Source organism: Passer montanus, unplaced genomic scaffold (assembly GCF_014805655.1).
Source record: "Passer montanus isolate IOZ18808 unplaced genomic scaffold, ASM1480565v1 scaffold26, whole genome shotgun sequence".
Classification (NCBI taxonomy): Eukaryota; Metazoa; Chordata; class Aves; order Passeriformes; family Passeridae; genus Passer; species Passer montanus.
This window is the reverse complement of record NW_024367261.1, coordinates 5198613-5223524: the sequence shown is the minus strand read 5'-3', so window position 1 is coordinate 5223524 and position 24912 is coordinate 5198613. Positions and strand designations below refer to the sequence as shown.

At 41.2% G+C, this 24912-nt stretch overlaps 1 protein-coding gene across 4 annotated transcripts in view; it reads left to right on the top strand.

Annotated features, from left to right (window-relative positions):
- The window catches only part of JARID2 (jumonji and AT-rich interaction domain containing 2), a 214855-nt gene that overhangs the window by 84558 nt on the left and 105385 nt on the right, over positions 1–24912 (top strand). For all 4 annotated transcript variants that reach the window (XM_039711969.1, XM_039711971.1, XM_039711970.1 and 1 more), the window contains exon 2: positions 9219–9354. In XM_039711969.1, coding sequence (XP_039567903.1) covers positions 9219–9354 — 136 coding nt within the window. The remainder of the gene's footprint in view (positions 1–9218; positions 9355–24912) is intronic.

Below are 24912 nucleotides of genomic sequence, written 5' to 3'. Positions count from 1 at the left end.
GACTGACATGAAAGGGGAAGAAATCAAGTTAAACATTTCCAAGCTAAGACAAGGGACCCCTTGCATCGTTCAGACCTGCTTTGGGTCATATTTATGCGAACTTGCAGGTCCATCACAGTGCAAGTTACATTGTGGGTAGAGCCACACTCTTCACTGCTGGCCATGGTCCTTTTGCAAGGCTTTGGTGGTGGAGCTACTCATGTAGGCATGGGCTGCTACAGTGCCACCAAAGTGAGTCAGGTGAGCCAAAATTTCCTTTTTGGTTCTTTTAAACCAGTGAAACACATTCATACTGGAAAGGTTTAAAAGGGGGTGAGTACAGGGTCATCCAGCAGGAATATAGTGTCCTTCCCAGATTTTCGAGGGGTCCTGCACTTGCAGCCTCAAGCCTAGAAGGCATCAGGTGGGCATTCCTGGTGGGCACAGCTGTATTAAACAAAGTATCTGAATTATAATGGGCTTTGGGTGGTGTACTTATTTCACTGAGGGAGCAGTCTGAGCTCTGTGTTTGCAGATGCTCATTTTTACTTACAGATATGTATTTACCTATATATATATATATATATATATATATACACACACACACACATATATACACATACACATGTATACTACTCTACTCCTAGAAAGCAGATAGATGAGCAGATCTTTTCCTGTGTCATAGACAAGGCTTCAGCATCCAGGTAACACAGTCCTATGAAAGAAATGGTATAAACACTGACTTCCTGTTATACGTGTGAGTGTAGATGCTAAACACATCAATAGTTCTTCAGCTTCTCTAAAATACTGATACCATTGACCAACCTTTCAGATGCTGTGAGACACCAAAAAATTAGATCTCTTTAAATTCCCGTCTAAATACTGAAGGCAAATTTATAACACACCAGTCTTATCTTTCTCTCTTCCCTACTACTTCCACACTATTTTGGCATGCAAAAGTGGTTAGTATTTTTCAAATTGAGGATCAGGCTTTCTGGTTGAGGGTGGAAGAAAGTCTTAATATAATTAGAAATATTCAGCAGGATTGGATTAGCCATAGACACCTGTAGGTCTTATAAGTAGACATTTAAACTGCAGAAAATGCTTTTTATTGGACAGTATTCATATGACTGCATTCTAGAGCTCAAACACCTTTATAAAATACTTACTGAATCAAAATGAAATTAATTAGAAAGATATATTTGAATTTAATTATCTTGAGCTGCTGAATACTCTTTGCATACAGGGTTTTATGTGTCTATCTGAAGAGTACTTGGTGGAGAGTTTTAATTAGGACTGGTGGCAGAGTAAAAATATTTGGAATGTGAAATTTATAAATGGCAGTGATTTTCAGCTAGGTGTATAGGCATTTTTTGGAGCTTGCTACCTTTCCTGCTTCTCTTTTCCCCCTCTTCTTAAGCTACTTTTATGTTCAAATTAATACCAGATGATAAAGAAGAAGAAATCCTGTTGTGGCTTTTGGTCCTCTGCAGCATGATCAGAGTTGTCAGATCTGCAGCTGCAAGAGATTTTTTTACCTTTGTGTGTTTAAGGGCTCATACTTCTCTGTTCTTTCACTGTGCCATTTAACTGTAAAAGCGTGGGGCTGCGCATGGCACGGGACATGTGGCTGCCTTGACTACTGTCTCAGATGTCGGACATGCCAAGACTCAAAGAGCTGATTTGGCAGCTGCCCAGCAGATTTTTATAAAGGCTCAGTTGGTGGCCAGAAACCCAGGCTGTCAGAGTTGTGTTATGCAATAAATTGTTTTTCAGCAGAAGTTTCTAATCCAATTTCAGCTGTTTTTTTTTTTTTTTGTACTATGTAATCAAAGATAAATATACATTATTCAATGGCGTTTCAGAGAAGTGAAGATGTGTAGTGTAAACATCACCCATCAGGTTGGTTTGTTTGTTTTTCTGTAAAGAAGATTTAGACCAGTTCACCAACACAGGAAATGATGCTTAAATTATTTTGGATTCTGCATGGGAGTGATGTATATGTATATAGCATACCTTTTAAAAGATCATTCAATGTATGTTTTAGGAGGTGTTCCCTTCATTTGAAGAGAGCACCAGGTAAGAACCTATTTATCGAGTCAGAGCTTTTGCTCAGGTATAAATTGTCTACAAATGATGGTTAGACAGAAAATTGTACCTTGTCAGGCTGTGACCTACCTGAATCATTGCAGGCCCTGCCCCTGTAATAGATGCCCTGCCACCCCTTTTTATTTATCTTTCTCTTCTCTAAAGTACATAATCCATTTTTTAAACAGTGGGTAAGGTTCATTAGAACACTGTGAGATATTTTGGGCTCTGAGTAGTTGCATTACAGCAAGGTTGCTTTCATTTCCTGAATACCATCTGTGATTCCCTCCCGTATCATGGTTGTCATGTTTCAGTGCTGTGATGGGCTTCATCCCTCCAAGTGTGAGTTGCTGTGCAAAGGGACAATTACACTTTTTTCTCTGCCCCAGCAGCAATCACTATTTGGTCATGTGGTTGGGAATAAGGAAGCTGTTCTGGATGAAGACAGTAATTTTTCTTGTCTTGGGATGAGATTTTCACTCTTCTGAGCAAACTGGTCAAATAGGCATGTAAGGGTAAATGCATTGGGTTTGGAGCAGGTGCATCCAATGTGGTGCCAGGTGAATAAAGCTGGTTATCAAAACCACTCCCTCAGTCTGAATAATTGGCTCACACCTCCATACCACTTTCTACCAGCACACTACCACCCTCAGTTTGTGTCAGGTCCCAAAGCTCAGATGTTTTGGGTGCAAAATGATTGCTTAGATTCCTAATCTGGCTGAAGAAATTCATAGTGTGGAGTCAGTGCTGTCAGTGAGATGGTTTGAGTTGAAGTTGTACTGTAAGTTGATAAATGAAAAACCTTTAGACTCGTCTTTACTCTGGATTTGTTTGGGCTTTGCCTTTTTTCATATTCTTTTTCTTTTTTCTTTTTTTGGTGTTTATCTTGGCGGACCAATATGGGAAACAGTTGACAACTTGTAAGCTTTCACTAGTTTCATACTGAGTAATAGTTTTCTAGAGGGGCAGAAACATCATCAAGGCCTCTTGAATTTATGTAAAAGAAACAATTAACACACAAACCAACTGCTCTTAATTTTTTCATTATTAGGCCTAAGATAAATACAGGAACTATTTTTATGTCTCAGTTCTGGGAATGACTTCTATTTGGAGATTTTGACGGTAACTCTTGTACCATAATGTCTTTTTGCAAGAGCAGGTTGAAGCTCACTGGGCTTAAAAGTGCCCAAGGCCTTTAGTGACCCAAAAACCAGAGCATTTCTCTCCCATGCTGCTCTTCAGAATTCATCTGAAAGAAGGAAATGCAGTCCCTGGTGAAGCAGAAAGCAGTGAAAGAGTGCAGACCAATAGGAGATTGCAGGGGATGAAGGCTGTAGAAGTGCTAAGGCAGGAAGGAGAGAGTTTTTTGGTTTTTTCACTCCTTCTTTGCCATGATAACATTGGTTTTTCAAGTCGGGAGCTGTAATGTAACGTGAGTTCTTTGGGGAAGTTTTCTGGAAGTACAAGGGGAAAAAGTAGTTATAATTACCAGATAAACTTAAATGCTAAAACAGAGCCACTAATAAAGGAAATTTCCCCTTTCTTCATGTTAGTTAGCACATTTTTAAAACATGACCTATTTTCCTAAACTAGACAGAACAGATTACATTTTCCAGAAGGCATGAGTCACTCCACTATAAAGTCTCCAAGCTGTATCAATCTTCATCAACTTAAGCCATTCATGAGGTTTATTTTTTCTCACTGAATATAAGCAGTTTGTTTTAAATGAGAAACTGCTACATCCTCTCTGGATAGTTAAACTTAATTAAAAGGTTAAATATTAAATAAGTGTGAACTTTATTCTGAGAGAAAGGAGTGGAGGGACCTTGATAGCAAGTGAAAGACTACAAGGATATTACTATGGATATATATGAGTATAACTAGTTTGCACCATGCTCTTCTTGGCTGTAAGAAGTCCAAGCAGCGTGATAACTGCCAGAAGGAGCCAAAAATCTTTATTTATGGAGCTTCACTTGAATATATTACAGCCTGGTTTCAAATTGTTACCCTGGAAGTTCAAGCTATTGCTAGGAGTTTGTGCCGAGAAGAGCTTCCGCTGTCTGGTGCTGGCACAGCCCCCAGGTCCTGCAGGCTGCCAGAGAGGGAGGTCACAGGAGTGGGGTTTCCCTCTGCGGTGGGCGCTTGGGCTGCTGCGGAGGCTGGTGGAACTTTGTGATACCATGGAGACCTCTGCTAACGCAGCAGCAGCAGGGGAAGTACGTGTGCTCACACAGCAGTGAGACTCGCCGCTTGCTCATGAGGTTTGCTCTGTGCCGTCCCCATACCGAGAAATGAGGCTTTGTAAATGAGTAAGGTAATTGCTAATAAGTGCTAATCACGCTTAGCAGCAGTAACTCGCCCAAGACTGCACGGAAGGATCTCTTTCAGCCTCTGAAGGTGAATCTGGGTTTTCTACCAATTCCTCTTTGGTCTGACTTTTAGAGAAAAACAGGTATAACTGTTTTCCATTGATAATATACAGCCAAAAGGCAAAAATCTGTCGCAAGTCTTCATCTAGTAAACAAACATTTCCATCTCGGTCCTTTAGCTGAAAAGTAATTTGTATGATCTATGAAAATATGGTGTCTGTTTTTCATGCAAAAGACATATATTTTTTTTATGTTGCTATAAATGCAGTAAAAACCACCCTTTGAAATAGTTCTCCTTCAAAAATATCCTTGAGGAAAGGGTAGAAACTTGTGGTTTATTTTTCCCGTTGCTTCAAAATGACCTTCTTACATCTGCAGGAAAGACTCTCTGGGGGCTGTTGAACCATGAAAGCATATTCATTTAGGGCATTGGGTGCCACAGTGATTTTAACCAAGTGTTGGATGCAGTGCTGGAAAAAGAAAAAAGAGGGAGCTTGTGTTTTTGTTGTTTTGCTTTTTGCAACCTGGCATGAAGAATGAGGTCAGAAGATGCGTGCTTGGGAAAGACCCAAAGAGAGAGCTGGAAGCATGCCAGCCTCACTGAGTCATAACACACATGCTTATAAGTATCTTTGTACCTTACAAAGTCCTGACTTTTCAAATAAAACGATCACTGCTGTAAAAGTATTTACATAAAAATTAAAGCAAATAACATGGAGTGCTGCATGCATTCTCCCTTGTTCCAGCTTTGTTTTACCCTGTGAACTATGACTCCTGTTTGCTTAAGGCAAGGCTGGGCCAGGCTGAAGAATGCTGTATCTGCAATGAATGAAGGGAGAAGCTTGAGTCATGCTGCTGCTGCTCAGGGAACTCAGCAGCTCTCAGAATTTCAGGATGACATTTCACCTGCCCAGGAGGTGGTGTTAAGCCTGTCTCTTGCTTCTGCTTTTTAAAAATTAATATTTGAGTATAATTTTGGAATTACAGGAATTTAGGAGGGCTGCGTGCAGGTGACATGTGCAAACCAGGTAGCTGGGCTGCAGAAAACAAGTACCTAAGGTGTAGGTGAATGGTGAAAGGTACAGGTGGTGCACATTTTGATTTCTTTGCAGATATATACACATTATGTGTATGTGTATATGTATGTATATGTATATAAAAATTATTGTTATGTATTGATTAAACATGTATTATGGTCATTGAAGTTTAGACATAAAGGTACAGTGTGTGGTTCCCTGGAATGGCATAAACAAGAAGGTGGCATTATTTTTTTTTTTTGAATTTTAATTTAAAGGAAATTATGCAGTGCTGTTTCTCAATTCTGCCCCAGGGTTTTCCTGGTTGTGTACGTCTGTTAGTTTTATTCTGAGTTTATAAGATAATCTTATTGTCATATTGGGAGGCAGATATCATCTCAGTTAACCTGCAGTGAAGGTTGTGGGCCTGTGGTGATGAACCTACAGTTTAAGATGTTATTCAGTCCTTTTTTGGGTCTGAGTCAATAATGGACAATCCATTAGTTCCCCATAAGTCGTTTCAATGGCTAATTACTTGCACAGTTGCAGAAATTGTTCTTTAATTCTGTCTTACATTTTTCTGAATAGAGTTCCAGCTGTTGGACGATGTTATACCCCTCTCTGCCAGCCTTGAGAGCCGTCTATTAACAAATCTCTACTCCCTGTGGAAATATTTAAAGGCAGCAATTGAGTCAGTCCCTTTGAGCTTGGATTGGGGGTGGGGGCACCAGGGTGGTGTTGAGAAGTTATATAGATTAAATTCCTCAAGGCTTTCACTTGACCATATTTCTAAACAGTTTTGGGTGTCTGTATGTTTTGTTAAAGTGAGATAACTCTTGCAGTTGGTGGTGGTGTGAGTGCAGAGTGGGCACACGAGCACACAACAGCTTTCCCTCCAGTGGGGTGACGAGGCAGAGGCGATCTGACCCATGTAATTGTGGTTAAATGTGTCAGGAGCTGGAGCTGTGGCTCAGCTGGGCTCTGAGTCAGCTGCTTTCCAGCATTCGGCTGCTTTTGTGCCATAGGCTCCAGGGAAGATGAGCTTGGTGATTGTGAAACCTTTTTATTGCTTCTGCTGTATGGAGCTACGTGAATACAGGTGTTGGCAGCAGCTTAGCCCCTTATTTTGCTGACCTTGGATAGCACATGGTGCTGGCAAACTTGAGGACTTTTTTTCAAGCTGGGTGGTGTGTGCTGGGAAAGCCCACAGCAGAGCAGTGTGCACAGGTCAGGGGCTGCAGCCCGGACACAACTGGGCTGGTGGGAGAGATTCTCCATGTGCATTTCTAGATGAAACCTCACGGGGCAGATGAAACCAGTATGGTTCATCTGGAGTTTTACAGCTCCAGGAATTGAGTGTGGTGTGAAGTTGCTTCAGTGGGTGCTGAGGTCTTAGTTCCCACATTCTGGGCTCCATCTCTTGGCTGGTGGCACTAATGCCCAGGCAGCCCCCAAGCTGGTGGGACCACGTCCTGCATGTTGCTGGCACCAGGGAGGCACCTTGGCTGCCAGAAAATGGGGTATCCTTTTGCATCCAACATATTGCCTGGGGAGAGGGAGATGACTCCAGGCAGCTCACAAGAGGGTGGCCTAGACCAAAGGCTGCTGGTGTGCAGTGGTGAGTCCCTTCCCTTCCACAGGAGGGACTGCAGCCAGCTGGTGCCAGGGCACAGGTCCTGTGCTCAGCAGATGCCGATTTAAAGACCAGTCCAATAGGCAGGTTTCATCCTGTCATTGTTGAAGCTGCAATTAGTTTGCAATGCAAACGCTGGCATGTGCTCCTTGCAGTGAGACGTTGTGACAGACTGGATTTAATTTATTTTTAAGTTTGGGTTGTTTTTTTTTTAATTTTTTAAAAAAATTTTTACCAGGGTAAAAGGGCCAATGAGATCGGAACCATTGGGTGTTTTTGTGCAGCTTCCAGTACAAATGCCAGTGAAGGGAGTGAGTGGTGTCCACAGGCCTGTGTCCATAACATGGGCAGGGCTGGAGGTGCTTATGGCTGTGTCCTAACTGAGCCTTGACTCCCTTAAGGACTTAAGTAGTTCCTGTGAAAACAGAAATGGATGATGTCCCATTGGGCCTTTGGTGGAGGGAATGTAAATGAGGGCGTCCTTGGGCAAGCTTTGTTAAATTGGGCTGTAGCCCTCTCTGTTTAGTGTTGCTTCTGGTTAGAGCTGAAGCTGCCTTGGCAGCAAAATGGTAAGCCAGACTTGTTTGTGTAAACCTTTGTTGACAAAATAACTGGATGTACTACTCCTTTCAAAATGCTTGCCGAGAGATTTTTTTTGTCCTTTTTTTGGTTGCTGTGGGTGTTGGGTTACAGAGTTTGATTTCTTGGCCCAGAGCTGCCTGTACTGTAAGACTCTCTGGGCATAGCTCAGCCTTCTTCAAAGTGTAGTAGCTTGTCCCTCGTGCGAAATGCACATCCTGCTGCCAAAATGCTGGCTGCTTTCACTGCACTCATTGTGTTGCTTGTTTTGTTGTTGTTTTTTTGTTTTGTTTTGTTTTTTAACCCCTGCCAAGTAATTTGTCCTAGAATTTTTTTTTGGGGGGGAGGGTGAGGGGTGGAAATGTTTTTGATCACAATTCAGCAGCTGAATTACAATATGTTAGTAGAAGAGCAAAGAAAAATCTATTGATGGTCACCCTAAACTATTATGGTTTTTTTGCAAGTTGGCGGTGTCTGTCTTTTCTTTGGCACATGGATGGTCTTAAGCTCTCCTGCCTCCTGGTGGGGATTGCTGATGGGGCTTGTGGAGTTTTCAGTGTGAAGTGACAGTGACAGTACACTGTGGTACACTTACCACTTAAGGTCTGCCTGGAAATGTTAATCTTTTGCTTTGGTGGTGACGTAGCCCCTGAGGAACTGAAGGGTGAGAATGCTCAAATAGGGATTTCCAAAGACCCCAAGACAATTACGGGGCTCATGAAAATATGATGACTTACCTATGTCACTTATATCTTTATATCAATTTGCTGACTTAATTTATTTGAATGCTAAAGGCTTTAGGGAAATACTTTTCCAGGGAGTTAATATTTTAACAAAAGTGAGTACTAAATTTGATGTAGACTACTATTCCTTTTGATAAATTAGCATTTGTCTCCTAAAAGTAAAGTAGAAAACATATGCCCCATGAGCCAAATTCCATTTAGCTTTATGCTGAGATAAATTCAGAATAACTTCATTGTTATCAATATATAACTTCATTATAACACTGCAATTAATGCAAGACACTAAACCAGAAAAAAAATAACCTGAGTAAAGAGACATAAACGCCAAAATGGCAACAAGAGAAGTTGGTTCGCCAAATTTTACTCTTCAATTTCTGCAACATTCATTTTAGTGTTTTGTTGGGGTTTTTTCCCCTCCTCTTAATTACCTGGGAGAACACTTCCTGGCTGTGACAAATTTCTCCACGAGGGATTCATTACAAGGATTTTAACAATTAAGTTTTACCTCCTGCCTAACACCTGGTACATGCCTACTGCTGTTTGCAGAATAAAGGATTAGTGGGACTAATGCTCTGACTTGATACTACTTATGTTTTGTTCTCTGTTAGAGCTGATCAGGTTGCATTTTCTTACATAGTATTCTTCTTCAGTTTTTCTTTCTTTCTTTTTTTTTTTCTTTTTTTCTTTTTCACTGAATTAAAAACAACCTGTGTGGACTCCGGCTTTGGGGGTTTATTTGGTTTTGTTTGGATTTTTGTTTTGTTTCAGATGCACACAACTAATGTCTCCTTTGTGTTTCCATCTCCTTTAGGATGACAGTGATGGGATTCCCTGGTCAGAGGAGAGGGTGGTGCGGAAGGTCCTTTATTTATCACTGAAGGAGTTCAAGAATGCACAGAAGCGGCAGCACAGCGATGGCATTAGCGGGAGCCTCAAGGCAGTGAACGGTGAGACACCTCTGTGGTACTGCTGGAAGGACTCAGTCCTTCTTCCATGCTGTAGCAGGGAGGCAGACCAGTGTACCATCTGGCATACATACTGTGCCCTTTGGATCTGCCCAGAGGAACTTGTTTCTGGAATGCTTGAAATGCCTGGGTTGAAGAATCTGTATGTTTTGGTTTCTGGCTAACTGATTTAGATGGGGATAAGGGTGGAGGGCAGGTGGGAGGACAGGGACAGGCTGCCAATCCAGAGCAAAGGAGCCCTTCTAGTCAGTCTGCTTCCTGATATGCTGAGTGTGTCAGCAGAGAAGGTAACCATTTAGAGGTGATTGCCTTCAGTTGCCTTGGGGAAGTACAATTGGACAGAATTTGCATACTGTCACTTAGATGCAAGAAACTGGCTTGCTAGCATCTTTCTCTGGAGTGATCCAAGTCCACAGGTGAAGTAGCACAGGATCTACATACAGAGTTAAAGGGCTGAGAGGACACAAGCGGTGTGACATTGGACTCCCCTAGTTTAGTAGCTCACAGAGCAGTTGTTTAAAGGTACTAAAAGGAGATTCAGACAAGCTTAGATGACAGGAGCTTGAAAGGAATTGAATTTTATTTCTTTAATGCTCTAGTCAGTTATTATCTGTTGCTTCCCCTTCCCTTAAAGCTTGCTTTAAAAATCTGTGGTATCCTGAGAGGTGAATATAAAGTGTGTGTCTTTCAGATTCACTTAGACCCTTACTTGAAAAGGCTTTGTCATGCTAGCTTGAGCCTTGAAAGTGATGACTAGCAGGATTCAGATTTCTGGGCAGGCTTACAGTTTTCACTCACAAGAGCTTATTTGTTTCTTTATGGATGTTTATGGCAGTTCCTTTTAGGCATGTGCATAGCTATACATGTGCTAATGCATTAAAGCAGCAGCTGGGTGCTTGCTTGCTAGGTTATTCATATTTATATGTAGCTTGTGTTGTTGACATGGTGAGTCAGATTCCACTGGGTGTTACTGCCGACAAGGCAAAAAACGAATGGAATGGCTGGATAACTACAGGCAGCATGAGAAAGTCACTGTATTGCATAAGAAATTGCAAACTCCTTAATGTGATTAAAGAAGACCTCGGACTTCCCAGTTCAGTAATAATATCAAATGCTGATCTGATGGGAAGGGCATCTAGGTTTAAGAGCAAGCCATTTATAAGCTTGGAGGTGTACACAAAACAGCATTGGCTTTTTTCCTTCCAACACCTCTGCATCATTGATCTTCTGTCAAACACAATTTCTCTTGGAAAGTTTCTTATTCCATTGTGGGGGTTTTGTTTAGTCAAAGGAAAAAAGTCCAAAGGCATGAAGCACGGTAATTGTGTGTTAGGAGGCTTTGATGATGTGCCAGGTTATGGGATGACTGAGGTTTTCATGGTGTCTAGTTTCTCCAAAGGCAGCTTAGATAAAAAGTGAATTGGCTGGGAATGCTGTGTCAATGCAGGTACCAGACATGGAGTGTGCCACTGGCTTCCCCTGGCACCAGCAGAGCTCATATCTTCAGAGCTTTTCTCCTTCACAGAAATAGATGACCAGTTATTTGAGGGTTGGGTTTTTTTTGTTTGAGCCAGAATGAAATTCCATGTTGCTTTCTGTTTGCTGAATGATTTTTTTTTAAAAGTCCTGTCTTGGCATTTCTGTGTTTCAACATCTCTGTCCAAAAGCATTTTTTTTAGCCATTGCTATTTAGAAGAATGTTTCATTATGGAGAGAAAAATGAGCAAAAGGGAGGAGGATTGATATTGTGCAGTGACATCAAGAAAACTAATTTAAAAATGCAGTTTGTTTATTACATTTAAAAAAAGAGAAGTAGCCATATATTTTCAAATCTGTGGGTCTCTATGGACTAGTGAAAAAGCGGGTCATGCTGAGAAATTACTGAGCTGTTTTGAATTCAGGGAAATGTGTAGCCTTTTAAGAATGAGTCCTAGATCCGAGATTTCATACTGTTGGGAAGAAAAAAATGGTTCCTTGTACGTGTCCTTCGTTCAAATTTCAGGCCACATCCATTGTTTTTTGCATGTTGCTCCAAAGGGTAACATATGGTTAAATATAATTTTATGTGAGTGACCCATTTTTTATTCATTTATTTATGTGACTGTTGAAAATTGAATAGGTCACCTTTCAGCACCTGGCAAATGTAACCTTTTTCAAAAGTGGAAAGGAAAGGTGTGAGGGGGATTCAGGCTGTCTGAACTCCCTGCTCTGTGCAGGAATATGGATTGGTCTGGTGTGCTTCAAGTAGCTGAGGGGACTGCAAACAGCTAGGTAGCAGGATTTCATCTTTGTGCCACCATCTGTCATGCAGAGAGACTTTCTATGGTCTAGTTTTAGAACTGCCATTCCTTACATTTACTTATTCATAGACTTGCAAGCCATAGTTTGTTTTAGTAGAAGTATTTATATGTAGCAATAGAGGAAGGTAAATGGTACCCCATCTCCTTGCAGCTTGTGTCTTTAAGCAGTTTTTATGCATTTGGAGGAGCCGAAGTTTGATCAACATGCTACAATAGTTGTTTTGCCAGTGTTTGTTAAGCTGCAGCTGAATTTGTATGAAAATGATAGTCAATTGTATTTCATCTGGTGAGTTCAGTAGTATCATTAATGATTTGGTAGCTGGAATAATGGTGCCTCTTTGATTGATAGTGTGAAAAGCAAATTAATTTTAAATGTGGAAGATGAACCTATTAACAGAAGTCTTTTCTGTATTAAAGTTTCTGCAAGCTCTGATGTGCTGGTGGTGGCACAGAGACAATTAACTTCTGTGCTTCTGAATAATAAAGATTAAATTTAAAATAAATAAAAATTGAAATTACTTCTGGCAATTCTATATATGATGATACCTTAGCTGTCTCTGTCTTACTAGTAAATCTACTTGTTATCCTGAAAATAACCCTACCATTTTCAGTTTGGGTCTGAAACCCTGTTACTAAAGTGGTTCTGATTAAAGAGTGGCGAGTGGGCGATATTTTGGTTGTAATTTCAGTGGTTATATTGCATGTGCCTTTTTGTTGACTCTGGATATTTGCAGAGTATAGATCAACGCCATGCAGCATGCCTTTGTTTCCTACATGTTACTCTTCAGCCCTTGGGAATGTAAAATTTGAAGGAGGTGGTTGTGCTGGTTGTCACAAAACTCTCTGCAGCCCTGAAAGGGATACTGGAACTGTGATTACGGAAATAAGGTCATGTGCTGGAAAAATCCAGTGGGATTTCTTTAGTGATTTTGATTACTGCTGCTTGTAATTTGTGTTAGGATTTTAAGAATAGGGATTGGTTTTTCAGAATAGTGATACCAATTTTCAGAGATCCTCATCTAAAAGGAGAACTAAATCCTTTGGGAAATTGTTTTCTTCTTGTGCAGCTTAAAATGTGAGATAGGGCTATAAAAAAGGCAATGAAAGATGTAATAATGGCTTGCATTCTGTTGATGAGAGTAAATCCAGTACCCTCAAAAGACTATATCATAAAGCAAACTTCTATGACCTAAGACTTTTAAGTTCTGTTTTTCAAGACTCGCAATGAAGAAATCTGTGATGCAGAAGTACGCTTCTGGAATGGAAAAAGTGATGAAGTTTCCTTATTTGTTTAAGATGGTTAGTTAATCTACAGAGATGACAAACCAGATGTTAGAATTATTCAAGCAGATAGCTTGTTTTCACCAGCTATACTTTGTCCTAGAAAGGTGTCGTGGCAGTTTCCAAACATGTCATCTAGTTTAAGCTCACAGCAGGCATAATCTGTCTGGGAAATCAAATGTATGTGAGGGAATGCTTTGGTTCAAGGCAGAAGTTGAAGTTTTCTTCATTAAGTAAATAAAGGGATGAGTGAAAAAAAGTAATTTTTCTATTCTGAGATATTTCACCTTGCATTTAAGGTTATCAAAGGAACTTACTTATTTTATGTATGTTCTTTAAATGGAGTAGGAACCATATCAGCATGTGGACAGACATGGTGGTTAGACCATAAAGTCTCTGGTGCCCCTTTCTCCCATCACAGATCATTTTGGTTGGAAAAGACTTCCAGCCTTTGATCTACTACCTTGTCAACTAGACCACAGCAGTAAGTACTACATTGTTTCTTGAACATCTCCAGGGATGGGGACTGCACCATTCTGTACTGGTCTGCTTCTGCCCTGGGCCATTCCCACATGAAAGTTCACATGACTTCTGATGTATCATTTTTTCCACAAATGATACATCTCCACACTGAGAGGCAAGAGTCTCTGAGACAGTTCTTGGTGGGACTGTGGTGCCAGACCCAGTGGCAGCACCAACCTCTGATTCCTGGGTTCTGCCCATCCCTTGGCTTCCACATTGTCTGTTCAAGCCAGCAGTGCAGTCTGAAAATAGTTCTTCTTGTCATTGATGCATGCATTTTCAAATGTTTCCTGCTCACTGCATGGGGGTTTCTGTCCATGCTCCCCAGTGAGCCACGTTGAAAGGAAGGTGCCCAGTGATAGAGTGGCATGGTTCTGTCTTCACCTGACCTCAGCTTGTTGGTGAAACCTCTTTTCCCTGGCTGTGTAGATGGTACTCCAGGCATGGCATGAAAACCACAACAGATGTGGTAGAAATGCCTAAACACTGCTAAGCCGGGTGCTCCAGCTCAGTGCTGTGTATCTGCCAAAAGCTAACTAAGAGAGGATAGCAGCAGCTGCCAGCTGGGCAACCCTTAAACCACGGCTCTTCTCTTCTGACTCCTGCAGATGATAACACGGCAGCCCTTAGGGGGAAGTGCTGTTGTTTCAGCTGCGCCTCTGTATGCCCAGAGCAGTGTGGGTCTCCTTCCCTGGCTGGGTCGCTACTCAGACTTCAATTTTGAACAAGAAAACAGCCCTCTTCATTCACTATGATGGTTCAGATGTACTGATAACTTCATCTCTCTTATTTCTGAAGGCTGCAATTAAGTACTGCAAGAAGGTTTTATGCTAACGTTTGTCTAGGGAGCTTTTCACTCCATCAGTGATGTGAGATTGCATTTGTTGACAGTGGGTAATGTCTGTCTGTCTCCTAAGCTTAATAGAAGATTGTAACTGTGCCAAGGACCCTTGTCTGTAAGTGGATTTAAAAAACGCATTTACAGAAACAGAAATACCTCTTTCAACTTAGCAGTATTTTCCCTTTACATTCAGAGTAAACAGCCTTTTTGGCCAGTTTTAAACTGTGATGAAATATAGTTGTTTTCAGCTAAAAGGTTCAGAAAATAAGCATTTGAGCAAATTTGTCATGGCACTCAACATCACTTTCACTTTGATGCTTGCTGTCAAGTGAATTTAAAGATTAACAAATAAATAACAGGATGTTTGAGTTGGGCTTCATTGAAAATTTCTAAATCTCTTTTCCTTTCTTTGTTTTCTAGAATGGATTTAATTTTGAGCCTGCCAGGGACTTGCTTGTTCATTGGCTGAGACATGTTCTTCTTTGCCTTTTCCATCATCACCATTTATAAAAAATTGTGCAGGCCAAATTATGCCCTCAGTAATGTCAGCCGGATTTGATTATGTCCATCCAAATTGTGCTCCTGTCTTAATAAAATTTGTGTTTAGCAAGACTGATGGAAAATTTTCTTTCACAGGACATCCATATTCCTTTCCCTCTAAAATGTAAAAGAGATGGATATTTCTTTAACCTATGAAACAGAGAAATTGTATAATTAATTTTCTTAAAATTTATTTCATCACAGTCTAAAAAGAGCTTCTGTTGCTCCTGAGTGAATTTCTAGGCAAACAAATTCTAAAAATAATCTTGCCTCCTTGCATATTGCTAATTATAGGTGATAGAAAAAGAAATGGCAATGAAGAATCTGCAGAAGCGTGTGCATTATCTGTAGCAGACTGAGTTATTGTAGGCCTAAAATAAATAAGTTGAGGAAAGGTGAGAAAGAGTTCAGCAGTAGCTGATGAGTCTGCCCCCCCTCCTTTCACCTTGTGCCTTTTGCTGGCTCTGCCATTTTTCTGCCCATGCAGTTCAGCCAGGGCAGAGTACTAATGTGGCAGAAAACTAGCCCTGAAAAAAAATATTTAAAACAAGAAGTAATTTTCTTCTAGTTTAATAAACTACACATGTTCATTAAGAGGTTAGGTGAGCACCATGTGCTCATTTGGTGGAAATGGGGGAGCAGAGTACCTTGACTGAAAGTTGTAGGAAGAGGATGTCAGACTCCTCATGCCTTTTGATAATAGCAAGCTGCTTGAGCTGGCACATTCATCTTGTCTAACCACAGCCTTAGGATTGCCGCAGTCTTCTCGTCTAACCACAACCTCAGATGCTAGAAGGGACAACAGTTGCCAGGAATATGAGCAAAAAAAAATTCAGCTTAAAAGTTCATTGAAAAGTGCTTCACAATTGTAGGTGTTAGTTTTATGTTTCTCTTAAAAACAAACTAAACAAAAATCAACCCACTGCCGGCTGGTCTAGAAAAGTGATTGTCCCACTCTGCACTGCTGCAGCCTCAGCTCCAGTCCTGTGTGCAGCTTTGGATACCACAATATAAGAAATGTATAAAGTTGTTAGAGAGTCCAAAGGAAGACTATGAAGGTGGTGAAGGGCCTTGAGGGGAAGCCATTTGAGGAGCAGCTGAGGTCACTTGGTCTGTTCAGCCTGGAAAAGCAGAGACTGAGGGGAGGGGAAGCCATATGAGGAGCAGCTGAGGTCACTTGGTCTGTTGAGCCTGGAAAAGCAGAGACTGAGGAGAAACCTCATCACAGTCTGTGACTGCCTCGTGAGGGCAGAGCAGGAGCAGACACTGATCTCTTCCCACTGGTGTCCAGTGACAGGAGTCAAGGGAATGGCCTGAGGATGTGTCAGAGAGGGTTTAGGCTGAATATTTAAAAAAGGTTTTTGACCCAGAGGGTGCTTGGGCACTGGAACAGGCTCCTAGGGAAGTGATCATAGCACCAAGCCTGACAGAGTTTGAGAAACATTTGGACAGTGCTCCCAGGAATGGTGTGACTTTTGGGGATGGTGCTGTGCAGGGATGAGAGTTGGACTCTATGATCCTTGTGGGTCCCTTTTAACTCAGGATATTCTGTGATTCTATCAGTCATCTCCAGCACCCCCCAAACCCCACAAATAAACACACTAAGAAAGCCCCACCCAAAACAAAAAAACCCAAACTCAAGAGTTGGACTCAATGATCCTTGTGGGTCCCTTTTAACTCAGGATATTCTATGATTCTATCAACCATCTCCAGCAACCCCCAAACCCCACAAATTAAACACACCAAGAAAGCCCCACCCAAAACAAAAAACCCCAAACTCGCCACTTATAGTGGTGAAATTTGTTGTGTTGACTCTCCATGAGACAAAACTTGGCCTGAACATCAAAAGAGAAAACAATTTTGTTTTCTTTGACTCAGGGTAATTTTGCATAGCTGCTGCCTTGTGTTTGTTTTCTGTTATCAGCAGTCTGGAGAGTACTCTTGAGTGTGGACAGACAAACTGTTTCATTCTCTCTTTATCAACTGTAAAATCTCAAGCCTAAATTTGCACCATGGCATCTTTTTTGGCTGGTATTTACAACCAAAAGAGTGGTGATGGTTTTACATCACAGGATTTCCAGCTCTGTCCAAAATTGTACCTTTTGTCAATTCTAGTTTGCCTGTTTTGGAAATGGGAATAAGACATACCCCTGCATCTGTCATTAAAATGGCATACTCCATTTTATTAAGAAAATAGGAATGTAATGGGAAATAAAATGTGCATTACAACTAGGTGCAGAGAGAAGTTGCACTCATACACACGGACTGGTATCATGCAGTTTACTGTAGTCAGTCCTAGGGAACTGTATTTCTAAAACTGTCTCTGCTTGGCTTTGAAGAAGGCCATTGCTAATTATTTTTACACTGCAGCTTTGAGCTTTTAGTGCAAGACTGCATTTGTGGAGTACTTTCAGAGTATTAGAGAGAATATGTTTTCAGCCTTCAAGAGACTGTCTTGTATCCTAGAACCTTCACAGCAGTTTGTATTTTATGTGGGGGTGTTTTAGAAATTACTTTCTGTTTTAAATAGTGTGAGAACTATTTGCTTCAGCAGGACATTTCTAAGGCCATTAGGCTGTGTTTAATTGGAGCAGGTGTCATGTGTGCTGTAAGCCCTATTGTGTCAACCCTGGCAGTAAAGTGGTTTTAGAAGAAAAAGCAGAGATTCTGTAAATGCTGATGGGCACAGTAGCCAATTCAGCAAGTTGCCTGACACAGCTGCCAGCGTACCATACTCTTCACCTCAAATGCCCTACTGTGTTCAGAGGCATTGACTTGTTAAGAATATGGGATGCCAATCAAAATGGGTTTAGGGATCCTTGTAGTGATGTGGAGTAAACTGTATGTACCAGTAGAGTGGTGTCACGTTATTTTAAGTGTCATTGAGTCACATCTGAATGTAGAATTTCTAATGTGAAAAGCAAGAAAATCAGTCCCTTTTTTAGAGCAATGAAACTCTTCAGGAATTAGTCACATTTGTTTCACGACTCATAACAGCCTGGGAGATTGGTCTGTGCTCTGAGTGCGTGCCTCCACATTTCAGTTGGGTTTCATTTGAATCTTTTTGGTTTAAAATCTGCAAGAAACCATTCTGAAATAACTGCTCTCTTTAAGTAACTGATGATGATGAGAAGTTCATCACATAGCAGATCCGTTCCAGAGCTTGTGGGTGAATGTCTTCCAAAAAATAAATACAGCCTAGTACGTATACTGTTAAGTCATAGCAGATTGCTTTCCATAGTAATATATGTGCCTTCATTTCAAAATCTTTGTGTGCGTGTGTGTGTCTGACTAGCACAGATTTATTACAAGCAGTTAAGGTGATGTTGTATTCAGAATTAGTTGAATACATGTTTTCAATAATATGCCTTTGATGCCCTTTGTTTCCCAATTTAAATGAATTTAATACTGGAAGCATTATTGGTGAAGTCAAAAGTGTACATACAGAAGCCTTGGGCTTAGGGCAACAAGGGGTAACAGTGACAAGCTTAACTCATAAATGTTTTTTTCTGATACCTCTGAAGGAATTTCCATCTCTGAGTGCTAAAGACAGCTGAATTTCCACCCTTATCCACCCTCTGCATCTTGTTTTCTCCCCTTATGAGACTGTTAGTGAGCATTGCAATCACAGTCAGGACCGTGTGATATTTCAGATGTGTCCACTAAGAGGCTAACTCATTCCAGATAAGCCCTGAACAGACAACATTCATTTTTTACTTTGCTCAGAATTTCCTGTGCTTTGTTCTGCATCTGTTTGTGAAAGACTGCGTTATCTTTGAAAGCCTTCATCTTGTTTTCTTTATTCAAGCTATATGCTAAAATGGAAAAAAGGGAAGAGCTGGAAGGAGCCCAGCTGGAGCAATCTGCCAAAGATCCCACAGAGGGATGGAACTGGCAGACTCCTGAAACCTCATCAGCTGACCTCTGGTACAATTTGGGAAGCCAGGAGATAAGCCACTTTTCCTGCTAAAGGTTTGGCAGCCTCAGCCAGCCATTCCGAGTAATGCCTAAAGACCACACCAGAATTTAATTGCATTTTCTCCTCCTTCTTTCATCCTTCACTCAGTTTCAGTAGTGGTTGACCTCAAAAATATTTCAGTTCAGCCTCTTCTTAGTCTTTGTGTGTGTGTGTGTGTGCACGTGTGTAAACACATGTTAGAGCATGTTAGAACTAAATCGTATCTTGACATAGTCTCTTCCAGACAGATTGTCTCAAAAGCAGGTTCTCCCTAAATACCTCCCTCAGACAGTGGTTGTTGTCTCTAGTGCTGTGAAAGGTGAGAGTGTTCCATGGCCAGCTGTTTTTAAAGATGCCCTTCAAGCACCCCAGTTTTCTTAAGTTACGCTGCCTGTGGATGTGGATGGATTGAAAGAAGCTTAACAGTGATGAAAATGGCACAGAAAGGCAAAAAACTGTGCTCTTTCTTCAATCCATGGGAAATTTCTTTTTGTTCAGGGTGGAAATGCTGTCACAATGTTAGCAAGAATGTGCAACAATAGAAGTGTGTCCTTTCATATCTATGTATTTTCACATTGAGAAAAGGTATCTGAGTTGTACTGCCACATGCACATACAGGTATATTGGATGGACGTGGCTGAAGAGGAATTTCATCTGCTTTTGATTTTCCTGACCCCTGCACCCTTGCTGGAATGTTGAGATCTTGTTTCAGAGCCTCAGGCTCTCTCTCAGTCTGTGGCTCCATATCCCAGAACTATAAGATTGCACGGAGCCACAAACCTGAGGCTTGGCACAGCAGTGGGCTGGGGCTGGGCATATTCCTGTTACACAGTCTGCATGCAGGACTTTATATCTCTTCCCTCCTCGTGCTTCATGTGGTCTATCTGTTTACAAACATGCTGCTTCTCTTCCAAGGAGAAGACACCTAATTTTTCTCTTTAATGTGACAATCTATTTGATGGGGCAGTAAGCAAATAAGTCTGTTTTGCCAAGATAATAAAATCTGGTGCTTTCTAGAGTAGTTGTTCTGCCTCTTTGCATCTCGGGAGGTCAGCAGCAATTACCTTCAGGTGGAAGTCATGAATAAGGGATAGAAGTTACAGGAATGTGGCATGAATTCCAAATCTTCTTGCAACATGGGGTTTTGCTGCTCTTCTCCCCCTCCCCAAAATCAATGGAAGATGGCCTTTTGTGCAACAATGAGGTCTGTGGTTAGGGACTAGTTGTCAAGTTTTATTTAGATGGAAACCTGTCCCAGAAGCGTTACCTCATTTCATTGTCCTGCAGGGATGAACTTCAAATGACAGTTTACATTTGCCTGGAACTGACCTTCTCTAATTGAAATGAACAAGGCTGTCTTATCTAAGTAGATAAACACAGTTCATTTGCAATTGTAGATTTAAATGCACTCTTTAATAGATTACCTTGGATAGTATGGCGCTGTCCTTGAATATTTAACGTCTCATTAACAAGAGACCAGAAAGACCAGAATTGAAGAGTAAATGTTTTTTGTGAAAAAGAGGTTTTTGAGCTGCAAACTGATGCTGATCTCCACTAGGCTAGAGGAAAACTGTTTGGTACAAAGTCCCCTTTGTGCCAGCATGGAAGGCACTCCAATAAAACTGGCATGCAAAGTCATGAAGGTTGATTAACAACCACAGCATTACACAGGGTATATACAAATACTCTGCTCATAAAGTAGAATAAATGGGCCGTTGGTTAAGGCTTAGCTTAGCACAGAAAACCACCTTTCTTTCTGTTGTGGATCTAGGCTTCTGTCATTAATAGCCTGGAAAGCAGACCTTTTAGAAATAGTTGACTGATTAGAAAAATGAGTTGAAAAACTTCCTGCAAACTTGAATATTGGGGTTTATGGAGAAAGTTTTGCAGACTTTCAGATTCTCTGGCATAACTGGGTATCGAGATGGTGCTGGATTGCCATCTGGCTGGATCAAAATTATAACTGCTCAGTTATTTTCTATTTAAAATAATTTTGGACTCACTGGGGGTAGTCTCATGACAACTAGATTTGCAGGGAAACTTAGAAAGGGACAGACTCTTGTGAGAAAGAGTCTGCTCTTCAATCTGTGCTTTCCTGCTTCCAGGAGAGATTCTGCTAGGACAGACAAAGGGCTCAGAAATCTTACCAAGTTTTTAGGAAAAAAACTTCCAGGTTCTTTTTTTCGTGGCTGGTGTCCCTCCTGACCTTTGTTGACTAGGTAGTTCTTCATGCAGCAGGAATGAGAATAGACTGAAGGAGATGGTGTTTTCCATGCTGTTCCCTTTAGTCAGGTTGAAAGCAATGGAAAACTACTGGTTTGGTGTCCTCTTGTCACCAGAACTCCTCAGTTCCCTAAAGTACTAAGGACAAGAGGAGGGATCTCACTGAGCTTTTGGTTGGTGTGTCTGTTGGCTCTAAAGTTGAATTCTGTTCTGCAGCTCAAAGGAGGAGGTTCTCAACCCCAAGGTTTGGGAGTGGGTAATAGTGGCAATTTTAGCAGGATTTGGCAGATTCTTGCAGTATGAGGAGGGGAAAGGTGCCCTCTAAAAGGGGCAGATTTTGTCCTGATGTGGCCTTTGAAGCGCAGAAGATTATCTGGAGGGTAGCACTACTTACACAGGTCCTGCTCTAAAACCACGTGGGGACAAATGAAAATAGGACTTCAGCAGAATTAATTTGCTAACATGTAAGAAACTTCTGTTTCAAAGGTGCGCACATTTCTCTCTGCTCCCTGCCATCCCTACTCCAGAACTTGGAGCTCAACTAACTGTAGGTGATGTTTTGAGGAAAAACTGGGGTATGGCCCTTCTGGTTGACCCCTCAACACAGAGCTTATCTGAGGACTTAAAGAAATACACTCTCTTAGTCAGAGACTACAGTGAATAACAAAGGGAAAGTTGCTGGCACCTCATGGATTGCAATAGTTTCCCACAGTATACATTTTGCCTCTCAAAATTCACCTAGGTGTGATCAATGTTTAAGTCTACCCCTAAGTGGAAGTTGCAGATTTGCTGTACTTACTAACCAGCTATGTGCAGCACATGTTGCTGGACACATCTGTACCATCTCTAAAAACAGAGCATCCAAAACCTGTGTAGGTCCCCGAAACACTGATGTATGGCTTCCTTCAGAATTATGGAGAAACTGTTCCTGGTCCAAATCTGGCAGCGTCTGCTGCTGCTGCCTGTCGTGAGAGATATTCCTATTTATACCCCTTGCTCTCTGTGAAATGTAGGTCAGGATTTTTAGCTTATGATTGCCCATAGGACAAATAATTTTCAGATACTTCCATGTTAATACCAGACAATTAGGAGTACTTCATCTCTGTTTATCTGAGCTCTTCATCTTTTGTTGACAACCTTTTTCCTCCTTTTTAATTGGAAGGAGGAAAAGCTGTTTTGCTGTTTCTCAGTGTGTTTCCTCTATAGCTACTTGTGTTTTTTATTCTGTCTTTGTCCTCTTGTTTTCTGGGCTCCCTTTGAAGTGTGAGAGTCTGTTCCCATGCCATGCCGTGCCGGCATCTCCAGGCTGCTTGCTGCAGGCTCAGTGTTACAGCCATGGAGATTTCTTTTTTCCTTTTCCCCACCCCAGCTCCTGGGCCATCCAGCCTAATGTGAGAACAGATTGGCCTTAGTATTTGGAGAAAAGATCTATAATAAGCACTGGGGATATGCTGGTAAAAAGCATCAGCATGGTATACCAGCTCTGTTGGAGTACTGACTGTACATTAATTCTCTAACTTATAATTAGCTATATTAAATTCCAATTTTGTGAAAGGAACCATTATCAAATAACACTGTTTGAAATCTCAAAGAAACATAAGGAATGAAAGCTTAGTCCTCTTATGCTTTCATCTTTCAGAAGCAATCCCTATCTCAACATCTTGACCTACATTTTCTTTTTACCCTCTCCAAGAAACATTGTGTGGATTTAATGTCTCAGAAGGGAGGTAAGGTTTTTTTTTAATGTGAGTGTATGTGTTGACATATAAAGTTTGGGAAAAACAATGAGGCCTTCATGTCCCTGATGACTTTTTTTTTTCTTAAGGCTTGAAAGTATTTTCTATAGTATCTCTGAGGCAGATTTTTGTTTCAGAAAGCAATTAAATGTAGAAAATCCAACCTATTATTTTATTGTCCACTTAGGTAAATCTTGCTTCTGCCAAAGCCTTTCCTGATTATACATGGCAGTAGAAAAATAAATTGACCTTTCATTCCTTCTTGCATCTTACTCTCCATTTGCATGTAGTGGTACATTTTCTTTTTGTGATTAAACAGGGTGGTTTTTATGTTTGTTTGTTTGTTTTATGGGAGGTGACATGTTTAAAATACTGGATTTGTGGTTCTTGCCCTTACGTGTAGCTGTTTGGTATTACTATAAACAGTTTTATACGGCAGTTAGGCTTTCACCTGGGTGTCCTGAACATGCACAGGAGCAAAGCTTTCCCATTAGACTGGTCCATCTTTCCCTGTTCAAAAGGAATTTCCAATACTAATGGTGTGCTCCTGTCTGCTTCATTCCACCACATGGGGTTATGTCCTGTCTTCTCTGACTGCAGGATGAATGTTGCTATAGCATTGCCCCATGTGGGAACCGGGAAAATTCTTCTGCCTTTTGTTCAGTGTGGTTTTTGTTGTTTTTTTGGGGAGCTGGTGTGTGTGTGCCTGTTGTCACTCTGAACACATGAATTCTTCTGCCTTTTGTTCAGTGTGGTTTTTGTTGTTTTTTTGGGGAGCTGGTGTGTGTGTGTGTGTGCCTGTTATCACTCTGAACACATAAAGTGCTAAATGCTTGCTTAACATTAACACTATTTAATAGTCCTTGCAGCTTGAAAAACATTGTAGGGTGGGAATATTCTAACTTCAGGAAGACTTTGAACTGTTGCAGTTTAATATGTCTCTCTAGCTTTTTGTTCACAGGGTAGTGATTGTACAGAGGGATTCCATTTGTCTTTTTTTTCCCCTCCTCCAGTATTGTCACATCATATTGAAATAGATTTAGGCAGTGTTTTGACTATCAATAATGTACTTTTGGCCCTAGATCAGGGGATTTTTTTGATTGCAGTGATACAATGGTGAACTTCAGCATACTCACAGTCTCTTGGGTATATTTTGAAAGCTCATTTACCTCTTTAACATACATTTCTATGCTGTTCCATCGCATGTACCTCCCACCCCTTCACTTCCATTCCTCTGATGCTGTACTTAAAACAAGAAATATGCTAATGGGTGTTAGCCTTCAATTACACCAATGCATGAAAGGAACATTCTGTGTAATGAGTTCTTTGCTGGGGAGGAGGAAATAGTATTCTTAAAACATGGCAAGATAGCACTTTATCTCCTTTGCTTATTTGGAAAGATAAAATCATTAAATGCACATCAGTGTATAGTCTTGACTGTATAAGTGTGTGTTGATGGTTGTTCCAAGGTTTCTATTAAGTCAGGAAGCAGCTAATGCTGTTTCACTTCCTCTTCTGATGCCCTGAAACATGAGCAAGAAAAGCTGTTTAATAGCAGCAGAATGTTTCGTGGTGGTGGAATTTAACTCCTCTGGGGGCTGGTTTGTCGAGAAGTCTCCTTAACATTTCAGAAGCCTTTTCTCCAGCAGCAGGTTTTCAAGTGGCTGCCCCCCTACCCCAGCTCTCATCTCTTCCCCCTGTGGTTTGCCTGTAGAGCTCACAAAAGGGAGGTGAAAGTAAGGTTAAGCTGCTGGTCTCAAGAGCTGGAAATAGAGATGGAAATTGCTTGGCTTGTGAGGAGCCTTTCCTTAAAGGCTGTTACAGCACTGACGTTTCCTGTGCTGATGCTTCAGAGATCTGCAGAGATAGCGCTGGCAAGAATCACTTGTTGTCCCCCCAGCTAAAACAGGAACAGTCTCCGTGTACAGTGTGTCAGGTGGCCGAAGTTGGCCTTTAGCATTGTGTCATGCTCACTTTGGCTCGTGTGCCATTCCTGCAGTGAGTCTCCATGTACAGTGTGTCAGGTGGCCGAAGTTGGCGTTCTCCGATGCCTTTAGCATTGTGTCACGCTCACTTCGGCTCGTGTGCCATTCCTGCAGTGAGATCCTCGGAGCTCAGCCGATGGCTGAGCACAGGATC